General features: G+C 42.7%; 1 protein-coding gene across 1 annotated transcript; it reads right to left on the bottom strand.

Annotated features, from left to right (window-relative positions):
• Positions 1 to 14,497: 14,497 nt before the first annotated feature.
• LOC311228691 (ubiquitin-conjugating enzyme E2Q-like protein 1) lies at positions 14,498 to 15,034 on the bottom strand (the record flags this gene model as incomplete). The annotated part of the gene is made up of 1 exon (XM_084314631.1): positions 14,498 to 15,034. Exon 1 carries the CDS (start codon positions 14,981 to 14,983, stop codon positions 14,498 to 14,500), a length of 486 nt encoding a protein of 161 aa, XP_084170757.1. The 5' UTR covers positions 14,984 to 15,034.
• Positions 15,035 to 15,299: the final 265 nt, after the last annotated feature.

Raw genomic sequence — 15,299 nt, 5'->3', positions numbered from 1 at the left:
CTCTCCACACATTATCTAATATTAGGAGAGGACTTCAATTGTTGGCTTAATCCATCATTGGATCGCTCATATACCAGAAATGCAGTACTTTCAAGCTCTGCTAAAACCATTCAATCTTTTATGGAAGAGTTTTCACTTTCAGACCCTTGGCGTTTTCACAACCCATCTAGCAGAGCATACTCATTCTTCTCTCATGTTCATCACACCTTCACTCGTATTGATTATTTCTTGATCGACAATCGGCTCATCTCATCAGTACTATCTTGCTCATATGATACTATTGTCATATCGGACCACTCTCAAGTTCTAATGGAACTGCAAATTAGGGGATGTGATAACACCCGACCACCCTGGCGACTGAATACTAGTTTGTTATCGAACGAAGATTTTGTTACTTTTATTTCCAAGCAGATAGATTTTCTTTTTGGATATCAATGAGACGCCTGGGATCTCAGCTTCCTTACTATGGGATACACTGAAGGCATACTTAAGGGGGGAAATTATTTCTTACTGCACTTATGAGACTAGAGCCAGAAGGAAGAAATTACATAATTTAACCAAACAGATCAATCAGATTGAAAACGTTTACTCTATCGCTCCATCATCTGATTTATATAAGGAACGCCTATTGTTACAAGCAGAATTCGATACTCTGACTACCACCCATACCGAAAAATTACTATTCAAATCCAGATACAATTACTATGAACACGGAGATAAGGCGAATAAACTATTAGCTCATCAATTAACACTTTAATCGCCGAAAACGCTGGAACTCGTCTTTCCCCGCCATGCTCATTCTGCCGAAGACGCTGTAACACGTCTTTGATATCAATATTTCAAAAATCTGTGATCGAAATCATATTTCTCCTCCGGGGACCTGAGATATACTGCTGAGCTCCACTCAACTGTCTAACGGTTCAAGAGCGCCATCTGGTGGCCGATCGGCAGATCGGCCAACAGGAAGTGATGCGCCAAACAGGAAGTGCTCATCCATATTTCGTCCGGGCATTCGCGATCGTTAGCCGGACTCCATCTCGACACACTGGATAATCAATCGCTCGCCCTAACTCAATAAACAATGTTATTTGGACGTATATAGTATTATACAACCTGGAAATGGTTCATCTAGATCAACATCCCATAATCGAAAACTGTCTACTCCAAGCTGATCGTCCAACGGCGCGAGGAAGATACGGTAAGATCCAGCGTTATTTTCCAACGTGTTCTTTACTAACTGCTCTGATGACCATATGACCCACACTAGATGAATGATATAACGTTGCCCACGGAATTATAAACGACCCCCCGCCCATCCGGTCAACATCAGATGATACGTAGTAACTTCTAGAAGTACCTCCAGTTGAATTTTTTTATCTGGCACCGATCGCTACCAAACTGTATTTGATCATCAATATAATGCATTTGGTGCTATAAATCAAGTTCTGGAGAAAGCTTTAGACCATATTTTCGTATGAATATGTCAATGAAAAAGTATAATGTTGCTACATTGAATTTAACCATGGCGATCAAAGTGTTAAGACAGGCATCAGCTTCGCATCAAATACCACAGATCCAAACTCCAACAGGCAGAACTACAGATCCCAAAGAAAGTAATGAACTATTTAAAAACTTCTACTCATCTCTCTATGCTGCAGAACAACCCACTGACCCGTCTGCCTTTAGCAACTTTTTTGACTCTCTTGATATTCCTAAAGTTGACTGACTCAGCGGTGAAACTGGAGGAGCCTATCACAATAGAGGAGATTGAAGAGGCTGCTCACAACATGCAGGCAGGTAAATGCCCAGGCCCCGATGGTTACCCAATCGAATTCTATAGGAAGTTTTTTGGCAAATTGGCGCCACTTCTTATTGATATGTACAATGAATCCTTCTGCTGTTTTAAATTGCCCCATACACTTACTCAGGCCACAATTTCCTTAATCTTGAAGAAGAACAGAGACCCTCTCCTATGTGGGAGCTACCGTCCTATACGTTTGCTATCCGTGGATTTAAAGCTTCTTTCCAAACTACTATCTATGCGTTTAGAATCGGTACTACCCTCTATTATTTCCCCAGATCAGACTGGATTCATAAAAAAACGGTACTCTTCTTTTAACACTAGACGGCTTCTTAATATCATGTATAATCCCTCTTCTTCCTCAATATCAGAAGCTGTGATCTCACTAGATGCCGAGAAGGCTTTTGATCGGGTGGAGTGGAGCTACCTATTCTACACCATGGAGAGATTTGGCTTGGGTAAAACATTTATCACCTGGGTGAAACTGCTTTATACCTCCCATATAGCCTCAGTCAGAACCAACAACACACATTCTGAATATTTCCCTCTCTTTCGCTCTACTCGGCAAGGCTGCAATTTGAGTCCCTTATTATTTAATATCGCAATAGAACCATTGGCCATCGCTCTCAGATCAAATCCTTACATAACTGGTATTCATAGGTTTGGCATCGAACAGAAGACTTCCCTTTATGCGGATGACTTGCTTTTATATGTATCGAATCTCTTTGTCTCTATTCCAGCTGCCCTTGACGTTTTCAGTTCATTCGGTGAAATATCAGGATATAAACAAAACTTAGATAAAAGTGAGCTATTCCCTCTGAATGCTGAAGGTCGAAATTACCCCTTACATACTTTGCCCTTTAAAATGTCCCCACTTGGCTTCACATATCTTGGCATTCGTTTCACAGACACATTTAAGGATTTATTTAAATGTAACTTCTCCCCTTTGTTAAGCAAACTGCATAAAGATTTTGAACGATGGTCGCTACTACCCCTGTCCTTAACGGCACGAGTCAACTCAGTTAAAATGAACTCCCTGCCAAAATTCTCATACCTTTTTCAATGTTTACCCATCTTTCTCACACAAGCATTTTTCCAGAAAATGTACAGTTTGGTGTCGCAGTTCATCTGGAATAGGAGAGTCCCTAGGCTCGGTAAAGCCCTCCTACAAAGAACAAAACCTCTGGGAGGGATTGCTCTGCCCAATTTTAAATTCTATTATTGGGCAGCCAACTTTAGAGCACTACAACATTGGGCAAGGTTTGAAGACACACCTTCATCCCCTGTATGGTTGCTTTTGGAATCCTCTTCTTCCAGCCCTGCCTCACTGGCTGCTCTGGCTCACGCACCTCTACCTTTCCCCACCTCTCCTTACTCTAAAAATATCATTGTCAAATCAACACTCAGGATATGGAATCAGTTCAGACGACATTTTGGTTTACAATCTTTTTCTTTACTAGCTCCAATTACAGCTAACCCTGTTTTCCCCCCCCCCTCTGGGATAGAGCTTTTCTCTCCTGGTCCCCTCTTGGTATTAGAACGTTCAGTGATTTATATATAGAAAATATTTTTGCATAATTTGAGCAACTGTCTGACAAGTTTTCTCTTTCGAGGTCACATTTCTTCAGATACTTGCAAGTCCGCAGTTTTGTACGTAATATCAACCCACAGTTCCCCAAACTCCCAGAAGCCACTCCTATTGACACTTTATTAAAGCCTACACTGGTCACAAAGGGTATTATATCTGTCCTGTATGGCTTGATTTCCTCACTGCGTCCTACCTCATTAGAAAAGATCAGGAGGAGATGGGAGGAGGACCTGGGTGAGGACATCACAGAAGACCTGTGGGAGGATATTCTACACCGGGTCCACTCCTCTTCAATTTGTGCCAGGCACGGACTGATCCAATTTAAAATTGTTCACCGTTCACACTTTACTAAAGTCAGGCTAGCCAAGATCTATGGCAACATTGATCCCACCTGTGACAGATGCCACCGTGCCCTTGCTACACATAGTCACATGTTTTGGTCCTGCCCTTCCCTGCATAACTTTTGGTCTGAAATATTTGAAACTATCTCAAATAGTATTGAGATCCCAATCAGCCCGACTGCCATAACTGCTTGCTTTGGTGTCTCTATTTCCCCTACTACCCTGTAGGGGTGGGACGATACATCGATCCAGATCGATATATCGATCTATCAATAATCAAAGAGGATCGATGCCACGTAAAAAGATCGATTCATATTGCGATACTCTTATTTTGAAAATCCGGTGACATCATCGCCCTGCGCCCAGTGTTGTGAAACTCCGTTTAACATCAACAGCACACAGAGCGTCACTAGAGCAAGACTATTGTGCCTATTCTGTGACCCAAAACATGTCCCTGCTGTTTTATTCCGCAACGGGTCCAATGCATCTAACCTGCTTTGCAATCCTCGCCACTCCATTATTCCCATGTCGCGTTAAAGATAGAAGATAACGTTACGTTAGCACCATAAGCTAACAAGCTAACCCAGAGCCGAGCAAGACTATTGTGCCTATTCTGTGACCCAAAACATGTCCCTGCTGTTTTATTCCGCAACAGGTCCAATGCATCTAACCTGCTTTGCAATCCTCGCCACTCCATTATGCCCATGTCGCGTTAAAGATAGAAGATAACGTTACGTTAGCGCCGTAAGCTAACAAGCTAACCCAGAGCTGAGCAAGACTATTGTGCCTATTCTGTGACCCAAAACATGTCCCTGCTGTTTTATTCCGCAATGGGTCCAATGCATCTAACCTGCTTTGCAATCCTCGCCACTCCATTATGCCCATGTCGCGTTAAAGATCGAAGATAACGTTACATTAGCATAAGCTAACAAGCTAACCCAGAGCCATAGGGAGAGAGAAGTGGGGACTGGGAAGGAGGGTGCATTCTCGGAATAGCCCCACTAACAGGATCTGGCCGGCTTTTCCAGCCAAAATACAGCTCTGTGACAGTGAATAGGATATTAATATCGAGAAAAAAAAGAAAAACAAACCAAAAACAGTGAACAGGAGGTCTATTTGTATTAAAAACAATAGATTGTTTTTCATTTAAATGTCTGAAAGAGCTCAAAAATAAAAATGTCAAATGATATTTCCATTGCCTTTTTTTTGTTGATTTAAATGTTACTGATTGTGTTAAATGGGCATATAATATCGTCTCATATCGATCGCAGGCACCTGAATCGAATCGTATCGTATCGTGGCAGACTGTGTGATATCGGATAATATCGTATCGTTGTCCAAATAATCGATATCGTATCGTATCGTGATGAAACTGGTGATTCCCACCCCTACTACCCTGTCTCTGCCACGATATAAAGCTGACCTGGTGGCATTTGTTACTCTCCTGGCTAGACGTCTCATTTTACTGCATTGGAAGTCACCCACTCCTCCTTCTCACTCTATGTGGCTCAGGGATATTTTGCACTTCCTTAAAATGGAGAAAATAAGGTGTGTCATAAGGGGTTCTACAGCTAGATTTTATAAAACATGGGGTCGTTTCTTTACTTATGTTGGGGAACAAGGTTCAATCGACCCCCCCATAAATAATGCTCACTCCTAGCCTAGCACAGTCCAGTCGATTGACCTATCTACATGTGCAAATGTAACCTGATGTCTACCTTCTCACTTAAAAAAAAAAAAAAATGTGTTCCATTCCTCTATTCCTGCTGTACAGTGCTTGTCCTGAGTGTACATATCTGTTTAATTGACTGTATGTCTGAAACAATATCTATATTTATTTTGTGGTGTACTCTCTTTAGTCTATATATTCAACAGACCTATACTTTGACTACTTATACATAGCCATGTGCAATATGTATATTATTTACATACAACAGACCTATATTTTGTTTATTTATACATAGCTTTGTGCAATAGGTATATTGTTTATCCAACAGACCTATATTTTGACTAACTATATGTAGCTTTGTGCAATATGTATATTGTCTACATTCAACAGACCTATATTTTGACTACTTATATGTAGATATGTGCAATACATCTGGCATATATGTGTACAATTTGACCTTGTGCTCATCTCATATTGCAATGAAAAAACTTCAATAAACAAAGTTTTGAAAAAAAAGAAGGCTCCTCTCCCGTAGCTCTGCCTGGCGTTTGGCCTCTCTCGTTTCCCCCTCCCTCAGGACCTGGTCACTGCGTTGGCCGGAACTCTCAATGCTTGAGAGTCAGGCTTCTCCTGGATCTCTTGGTACCCGCTTTGTCACAGTCCCCCATGGAACCGCTGGGTAGACACTAGCCAGTGTCTCGGATCATCAGTACCGAGGGAATCCCTGGTTTCCCTCACACCACACTTTGATGAATGCTGACAAACCAATCTCCCATCCGTATCCTGCAGTGAGTATATATCGCTTCGGTGGACAACGCAGGTTACTTATATTACAACAATTGATTGAGAATTCCAAATTTTTCCTCCCTCAGATACTTGTTATCGTTCTGAGTTGACAACGTTTTCTTTTCCAAATCTTTTATCTATATATTTCATGGCTTCTATACGTTAGTATTCAATCAAATCGCATTTCTCTCATTTCTTTGTGCTGTACTTTTTACTAGACCAATGTCTCAAATTTTAACACAACATATACTCCACCCCCCTTTGAGAGTGGAATATCATTTCACAATCATACCTTCTCTCCAGACAGTACTCGATCCGGACAGCTCAGCTCTGACGGCCTTCACCAACAATTCCTATACGAGTGGTCACAAACCATATTTCCCTTAATCTTACATCTTTCACACACTCTGCCAGCCCCTTACAAGCTGTCAGAGTCCCCCATAAGACAATTATCAATTACACATGTCCACACCTTACATTAAAACTATTTGGCCAATGGCAACCAAAATTATCAGAGCTCGGCTATGTACAGAGAACCTTGTTTCCCCAACCCTATACACACCGAAATGTGACACAACCTCCCAGATTCTACATCTGGACTCTTAATGAGCGGAAAACAGAATTATGAATTAGCTCTCATCCACACTTCGTTTCCAGCTCATCCTATAGACCAGACCTGGGCATTGTACGGCCCGCGGGCCGCATCCGGCCCGCGGGATGATTCTGACCGGCCTGCGAAAGATTACATGATAATATCTTTTTTTTTTTTTTTTTTTTTTATTTAATTTTTTTTTAACTTTTTTCTTTTCGTGTCAACGTTCACACGCACAATATACGCTTAGGAGACATGCTCAGAAGATGTTGGTTCTCTTTGGATCCACCTACATATGTGAACAGACATTCTCATTCTCGTTTACCAAGTCCAGGTACAGATCCTCTCTCACTGATGAACATCTGGCAGCTGTGCTTCGCATCTCCACCTCAGACATGCAACCTGACTTTGATGGACTTGTTAAAGCTCAACAGAGACTGGATTTCTCATACTGAATGAAACAAAAAAGAACTGAAGAACACTAAAATGTGGAAATATAACAAGTGAAATGGGACACTTGATATTTTTTTTTCTTAAATGTTTAATATAGGCATGTAAAGTAAAAAAGGCTACAAAACTGGGACACTTTTCTTTACACAGTTCAGTGACATGTCTTGTTTATTTTTGCTATAAGATGATGTGATGTCTTTAGAAAGCTAAGAAAATCCTTGTTTCAATAGTATATGAAACTCAAAATGCCCTTTGTTATTAATGTTTCACATTTTGTTTATCATTTTGGAAATAAATTCTATTTGAATAAATGATATTTTTGAAAGCTAACCTCACCTTTTAATTGCCAAATAATAACATACACTCTTACCAGGGGTCAAAACAATGCCATTTACTGCTTTTTATATAGAAATAAAATGTATATTATGCATAATTGAGTTTGGAATTTTGGCCCGGCCCCCCAACATATTTTCAGTTGCTCATTCGGCCCCCCGGGAAAAATAATTGCCCACCCCTGCTATAGACTCTTCTATCAGTCCCGCCGTGTCACTCCACCAACCTGTACCCTGACAGACAAGAGTACGTCTCTCAGCGCGCCAGCATCTAAGAAAAGAAAGAGAAAGGAAAAGAAAATAATCGAAAACCAAATTTAAATATGAGTGTCATATCACGCAACACAACTCACAATTCCTTCATCAAATAAAATCAGACTTCCATCCAGAGGCATAAATACCCCTGTAAAACTAGGAAAGAAATAAAACGAAATAAAACAATATATATATATATCCTCTCATGGCTCTTTTTGACCACCCTTTGATCAATCTATCTACTGATCAAGCATGAATAATTACTACTGGTCACTATCTGAAGTAGTACCATATCATTTCACTGTCTAATATTATTTTGCTCCATTATCCTGTTTTAAACCCACCAAAATTTGTTAATATGATTAGTCATACATCGCTAGTTACTTCATCTCCTCACATCCCACTTACCACTGTTAGTCTTCCACAGCCATTTTAGTAACTTGCACACATAATCTAACCATCCAACTTATCTATATATATATTTATTTTTCCTTTTATCCCTTCATTTTCTTTTCCTTTTAATTTCCTACTTTTTCCCTTTTTTTCATACTTAAGATCTACCCGCCTGTGGCCTCTGCAGACACTACCTTTTTACACAATTCCTTTGATATTGACCTAATATCCCACAGTTCCAGCACGGCTGTCCATGACCCTTTCTTGGTGGGGCGGAACCACAAGCCCCGGGGGCCTCCTGCATGTAGTCGGATGGCTCTGGTACCACCCTTAGCAGGTCTGTCGGGCCCAGGTTCTGTCCGTGCTCTCGGCCATTTCTTCCACGGCCTTCTCCTCTGATGGTCTCTCGACCCCCTTTCTGTCCTTGGGCTCGAGACCCTTTTCTGCAGTTCCTGGCCATATGTGACCCGCCGTGACCAAACCCGATTTGATCCGCAAAGGGGGAGGTGCTCTGAAATGAACAAAATGTCTTGCTGTCCAGAAAATCCCAAAAATCGAAATCTTGATTTTTTTTACATATTTGAATTGTCATTAATCTGTTCCATTATTTGCCCTTAGTTGCAAACTTAAATACAACTTGTAAATGAGGTAATTATTGCTATAATAGTTCCACAAATTTTCTTTCAATTGAGGATAAAAACTACACGAGCGGGCTTGGGCCTGTCCACAGGGGGCTTAATAGGTGTACTTAATAGGTGTTAACACACAGACGTCATTATTTAGCTCTCCTTTCTCAGAGAGAGAATAACACACTATTAATACACTATCTTAATGTTATAAGTTATAAGCAACGTAACGCAGTGTCTAAAAAAAACATTAAAAAAAAGAGGCCTTGACGGCCGTTATAAAACGCGTGTTTTAACTTAATTAAAAACCATTAAAACACAGTTCGAATTTTATGAGCGAACGAATTTCGGTAGGGTGCATTTTTTCCAACCTAATGGCTAAAAGTAAATTAATTTAATACGGAAACGGAGTGATAAAAAATGGCTTTTTCATCAGAGCGAGAGATTATTATTATTGTGGGGGCCCTGATGTAAACTATTTTCTGCGCTGGCATTCAGCACGGAATCTGTTAATACAGTTAAAAGTAAGTTGTTGTTGTTGTTGTGTCTTTCACTACCACACTACATGTATTTACATCTAAATACATCTAAATGCTTAACTGTTACTGTCTGGACTTTATGAATGTGAATGTGCGCAGCACCGTGTATTTGCAGGGGAGATGCGGCGCGCGTTAACCCTTTCACTGCCACACTACAGAAGCGCTTAGTAATGCTTCGCCTCAAAGCCGTTTCTGGCCAAATTAGTCATGGAATCTTTATTTTTTTTTTAATTCTTATTCAGAGGTATTTCGTCGCGATTTCATAATTTGTAATGTGGCAGCGAAATGTGTAGAAATATGGTAAAAAAAACTATTTATCCGTTTTTTTATCCGTCACTACCACACTACAGAAGGTTAACCTTTCACTACCACACTACAGAAGGTTAACCTTTCACTACCACACTACAGAAGGTTAACCTTTCACTACCACACTACAGAAGGTTAACCTTTCACTACCACACTACAGAAGGTTAACCTTTCACTACCACACTACAGAAGGTTAACGTTTCACTACCACACTACAGAAGGTTAACCTTTCACTACCACACTACAGAAGGTTAACCTTTCACTACCACACTACAGAAGGTTAACCCTTTCACTACCACACTACAGAAGGTTAACCTTTCACTACCACACTACAGAAGGTTAACCTTTCACTACCACACTACAGAAGGTTAACCTTTCACTACCACACTACAGAAGGTTAACCTTTCACTACCACACTACAGAAGGTTAACCTTTCACTACCACACTACAGAAGGTTAACCTTTCACTACCACACTACAGAAGGTTAACCTTTCACTACCACACTACAGAAGGTTAACCCTTTCACTACCACACTACAGAAGGTTAACCTTTCACTACCACACTACAGAAGGTTAACCTAGTTGTTGTGTCTTTCACTACCACACTACATGTATTTACATCTAAATGCTTCTGGAGAGGCCATCAGAACATTGAACATTGACTTTAGCATGTCTATTTTTATCTCGTGTTATTTTAAATGCTAATAAAATCTTGAAACTTGATTAAGTTTCTTGTTTATTATCAGGGTCCCTTTCACTACCACTACCAGTCACCAGACTCATTGTAATAACAAAGAGCCTCAGACTGGAAAGCTGCCAGGTGTTAGAGGGGGCCATGGATTACAATGACTTCTGGGTAGTGTTGTAGTTGTTTCACTATTGTCACTGAATAGCCTGCTCGTCTCTTGAAGGCTATTATCTCTGAATACGTTTTGTGATAATCACCATGAATCATAGGAAGTAGCTTGCAAAGTATCCCACCAAAATGTTCAAGTGATGGCTTATTTTGAAGGTATGAATCTGTACTTTCATAATATGTAAAAAAAAAATAAAAAATGAAGATCCCTCAACATGACCCTGAAGTCCATACCTGGTCACATATGTCCTATTTGGCCACAATCAGCATTCTCTCGGCTGGTATCTCACAGTCCCCGACAGGCTCACATCTCTCCGGTCCCCCCCCCCGGGCGTCTCCCTGGGCAGGTCCTGCTGTATTGGGGGAGATGCACATACCTGTCCTTTTCTGCCGCTGCCCCTCGGGCCTGTCCTTGGGAGGGACCTGGAAACTCACCTCTCCCGTGGTATCCATCACCATGCCCCTGCTGTTCAGCTCTCTGTCCGGGCAATGGAGCATGTGGCATCTCTTGGCCATGTATCTCTCATCTTGCAACCTGCATACAAATTCCAAAAATCGTAGTTGCCATCATTTTAGCCTGTTCATCCTGTTCTCGCTCTCGTACTTCCGCCCAGTGCGCGGCTTGGTCAATAGCCAGCTGCCTCTCCACCAGGTCTCTACGGACTGTCTCATTTCGTTCGAACGCTTCTACGAACGCTCTCTGTCGTTCCTGAGAGAGGCAGGTCTGCCTCTCTTCCTCCACCCTGGTGCTGGCTGTCTGGCTTCCCGTCACCGGGCCCTGCCTCTCGTTCTGGCTCTGGTGTTGGGGAAAATCTGGACAAGGGGAACTTGTGGGCTGAGAAAACTGTGTATGTATGTATTTTCCCATACCTGTTGTCGGTCCCATGTATTGGCCACTCCATCTGTGTCCCCAACCCCTGTCCAGCCTCTGTTCCAGCCGCAAGGCCAGGGTGGGCCTCTTGGTACTGCCGTAACGATGCAGCCTTCCTCTGTTTCTTTGTCATTTTGTAGTTACCTGAAGTGGTTATTTCAATCTGGACTGGCCTTGTCGACTCCTGTTCGACGGACACTGGTTGGAGTAAAACCGTTGTCTCTGTTTGTCTCTCCTCAATGACCCCCTGTGTTGGAGTCAAAGTCATCATTTCAAGTCCCGCTACCATGCTGGTCACAGGAAGAGAGTCCGTCATCTCCAAATCAATCAGGTTAATTTCAGTGGTAATTTCTATCTTGGGAGTGTCTGCAAAGGTATTCGGCTTACTATAGTCCTTGTGTTGGCCTTCCACACTTCGTGGCTTCTTTTTCTGCTTTTTGTTTCCCTTCCCCACTCTCCCCCTCCTCTTATACTTCAATAAAATTTTTGTAAAGGCCTGAATATTATTGGCCATTTCTTTTTATTTTCTACTGTTATTTTACCAGTTATTGAAATGGACTGATCGTCAACACTGATCGTTACTGTTATTTCATCTAAGCCTCTAGTTGCTCCTAACAAAGTTTCACCAAGGTGAACTTGCTCTATATTTGCCATTCTCACACGTTCAACCACTCCTGTAATATTACCATTTGGAAAAACAAGCTTCTCTGTGTTCACTTTATCTATCAACTTGGGTTAACTTCACCCACACTTCCAAACTTTTTACCGGTGTAGACAGGAATTGGTAACTTTCTTATCTTTCATACTATACCCCCCCGGCTCTTTTTAGCCGTTTGTCCCCGTTTTGGTGTTGGAATCGTCAGAACTGCATCTGTCCTCGCCCAGTAGCTGTCAAGACAAAAGAACAACACCTGCACTTAATGTCAGCGCCACTTTCCCTTTTTATTCCATTAATATTTTACTCATGGAATGTCAGGCTTCTCTATACTAATAGGACTTAGAGAGATTTGGTGCAATTTATTTGAACATAACGACACGGCCTTAGCTTTGTTTTCTCCGTTGTCCCATTTGAAAACAGTGGATTTTCCAATCACTTGTCGTGTAACGATTCACACGAATCTCTGGGGAATACAAATTCGCATCAACCTCGCCCGTCCGTTCCGGTATGCTGTTGGTCCTCCTTAGAACAATCAGAATTAGTTTCCCAACAGCCTATCATTCCTAAACTTCTGGTGGATATTCGTTATTTAGCTGTTAAAAACTTGGTCCTTTCTTGATGAATCTGTCATATAGTTCGAATCGCTTTGACCCTTCAACCTCCCTCCAGGTAAGAGTACCCTTCTCCCGTTCGGATGCACTCCTTCCCCTCTTAGATGCACCTTTCCCCAAATGAGTTGAGGAGGCGCAAACATGGGACAACCGGCTTTTCAGGGCCGCCTTGTACCCTGACGCCGGACCCCCTTTCCCCCAACAGGGATACAGGCCTCCACTTCCGGCGGTTAGGTCTCCTCTCATGAACAGAAGAAGTCCCCTTATTTTACCTTCAGGTGCAGTATTAGGCTGGGTCCCTTTCCAATCTTAGGAGTGATAATCCAGACTCCTCTGAATCAACACCCCTCATCCTTCTGCTTCCCAGCATTTTTTTTTCAAAAACACTGATCACAGAAGCACAACTCGCCTACTAACCCTGTATCAACTAGTAAGGTTATCGTGGCCTGACTGTACATTGAGCCAGGTGCATCTATGGTCTCCCTGCCATAACGCTCTCCTGACCAGCTGGCGACCCAGTCGATAGCGACCTCATAGTCCGTCATCAAGTCAGGATCCCAAGCGGCTGACTGTCCGTAGTACCTATCAGCCACTCAGTTTAGAAACCGACGGTCTTGTCCCCATCCTGCTTGCTCTGGGTATGGTAATATTGACAGTTTTCGCCAGCCTAGCCTGTTCACAAAGGTGGATTGCCCCTCTGGCACATCACCCCCTCTGCTAGGTGTGGATTGTCATCCACGTACCACCCCGTGCCAACATTTCCTTACATGCGACATCAGGGCCGACTAGGCGGTACCACAGTGGTATGTTGATTCATACCTCGTTAAGCACGGAGGCCCTTCAGTATCTCCTCAGCACTATATGATGTGTTTAACGTGCTCCCGGACTCTTGCGAATCCACTGCCGCCTGTTGAGGACTAGAGGTTCGGGGAGCCTACCCCCTCCCTAATCCTCATCAACTAAATGACTAACTGCAACCTTAAATGTAAAAAAAAAATCTCGTTTGTTTGCTTTTTCAAGTCCTACTATGGGAAATCAAAAATGTATTTCTCTCTACATTACAATCAACATTTGCATTTTAACATTTCATCACATACTTCATACAACATAATTTTCATAATTAATAAACACTTCTCCCCCTTAACACCAATTTTGGTGTTAGCCTCTTCCGCCACCATCTAACAAGGAAAAAAAATTCAGCGGTTTATACCACTAAATCCTCATTCTTTATGTAGGCGTCCAGCCGACTGTGTCATAAATCACCGACGCCAGCACCACACTTTAGTAAAATCCCTACAGACCCCTGACTCATCAAAGGCCTGCCATCTGCAGCCCAAAGCATCTCCTCTCAGTAGCTACCTGAAAGAAAAACCCCTAGGCTTCTCTTTACAAGGAATATCACGATAAACGTCCAACCATACCCGTACCTAGACAGGCCAGTGCCCATACGGCACCCAGATCCACATTCATAATAACAACACTTATATCCAAAGAAACACACACAATATGGCGTAAAGCCTAACCCTGTTTCCAAATACCCCCCAACCCCCACTAACACACTTCTACCTTACAAAAATAATGCACAAACCTAAGCCGAAAATGAGAAGCGATTTCCTTCTCATAGTCATATCACCTGTCACCTTAGTGACACAATGATGCACAATGGACGACTTGCACTCTAATTAACACCAGTCCATACACCGGGTCAACATCTAATTTACAACCGCCACGGAAGAAAGGGGCTGTGAGAAGCTTGGAAGGGGGGGGGGGGCACTGAAAAGGGAATTACAACTCACAACAGGAGGGGGGAGTAGGGGGCGTCTCTCAGCCCTCGGACACCGGCGGGGAGGTCCAGCCGTACCGGTCGTGGGTCTTTACCAGGGACTTAAAAGCGGCCTCCGCTACCTTGCGGCTGAAGGCCTTCTTGGTCTTCCCAGTTTTCCTGCAGATTCGTCCCTGTCCTATTACGAGGCTTACGGCAAACTGCCTCATAATGGTCTCCACGGTGTAGACGCTGGACCACCCGCGCGGGGTCAACAGCTCCATACATATGGCCCCGCCTTCTAACACGTAGCCGTTCTCCAGCCACGGGGTGAGCACCCCCATGAAAGGCGGAGAGAAGGGGAATTTATCGGGAAAAGAGACATTCAGCAGTATGAACTTCGTGTTTGTTTCCTTCATGTCCTGCCATAATGCAGAGTCTACGTCTACCTGGTGCAACTTGACATTCCAGTCGAAGAGGTTGTCCTCGACCAGCTCCACCGTTACAAAGTTGTCACCTAGCCGCCGGATTCCCTGGAGCTCTTTCATGAGTCTCCGCGTCCGGACCTGGGTGCAGTGTTGCCAGTGAGGTGCCGATGGCGGTGCAGAGGATGCACTGGTCGCTTTCACCCTGGCGATCACCCCTCCTCCTGCCATTTGTTGTTCCTCCTTCGTCCCTTTCACCATCCCTATTCTTTGGTCAAATCAGTTGCGCAATAGTCAATTTCAGTGAGTCGTTTCTATATAATTCACTTATGACATTTAGGTAACATTAATCAACTACAGTATCACAGAGACAACTACCTATTATTATCACTCTCCATTCCAGTCGATCATAATGTACATGACCATTACGGAGTGCTTA

This window comes from Notolepis coatsorum, assembly GCF_963971535.1.
Source record: "Notolepis coatsorum genome assembly, chromosome: 5".
In the NCBI taxonomy this organism is placed as follows: Eukaryota; Metazoa; Chordata; class Actinopteri; order Aulopiformes; family Paralepididae; genus Notolepis; species Notolepis coatsorum.
The sequence above is the reverse complement of the archived record's forward strand: the minus strand, read 5'-3'. Positions and strand labels throughout refer to the sequence as shown.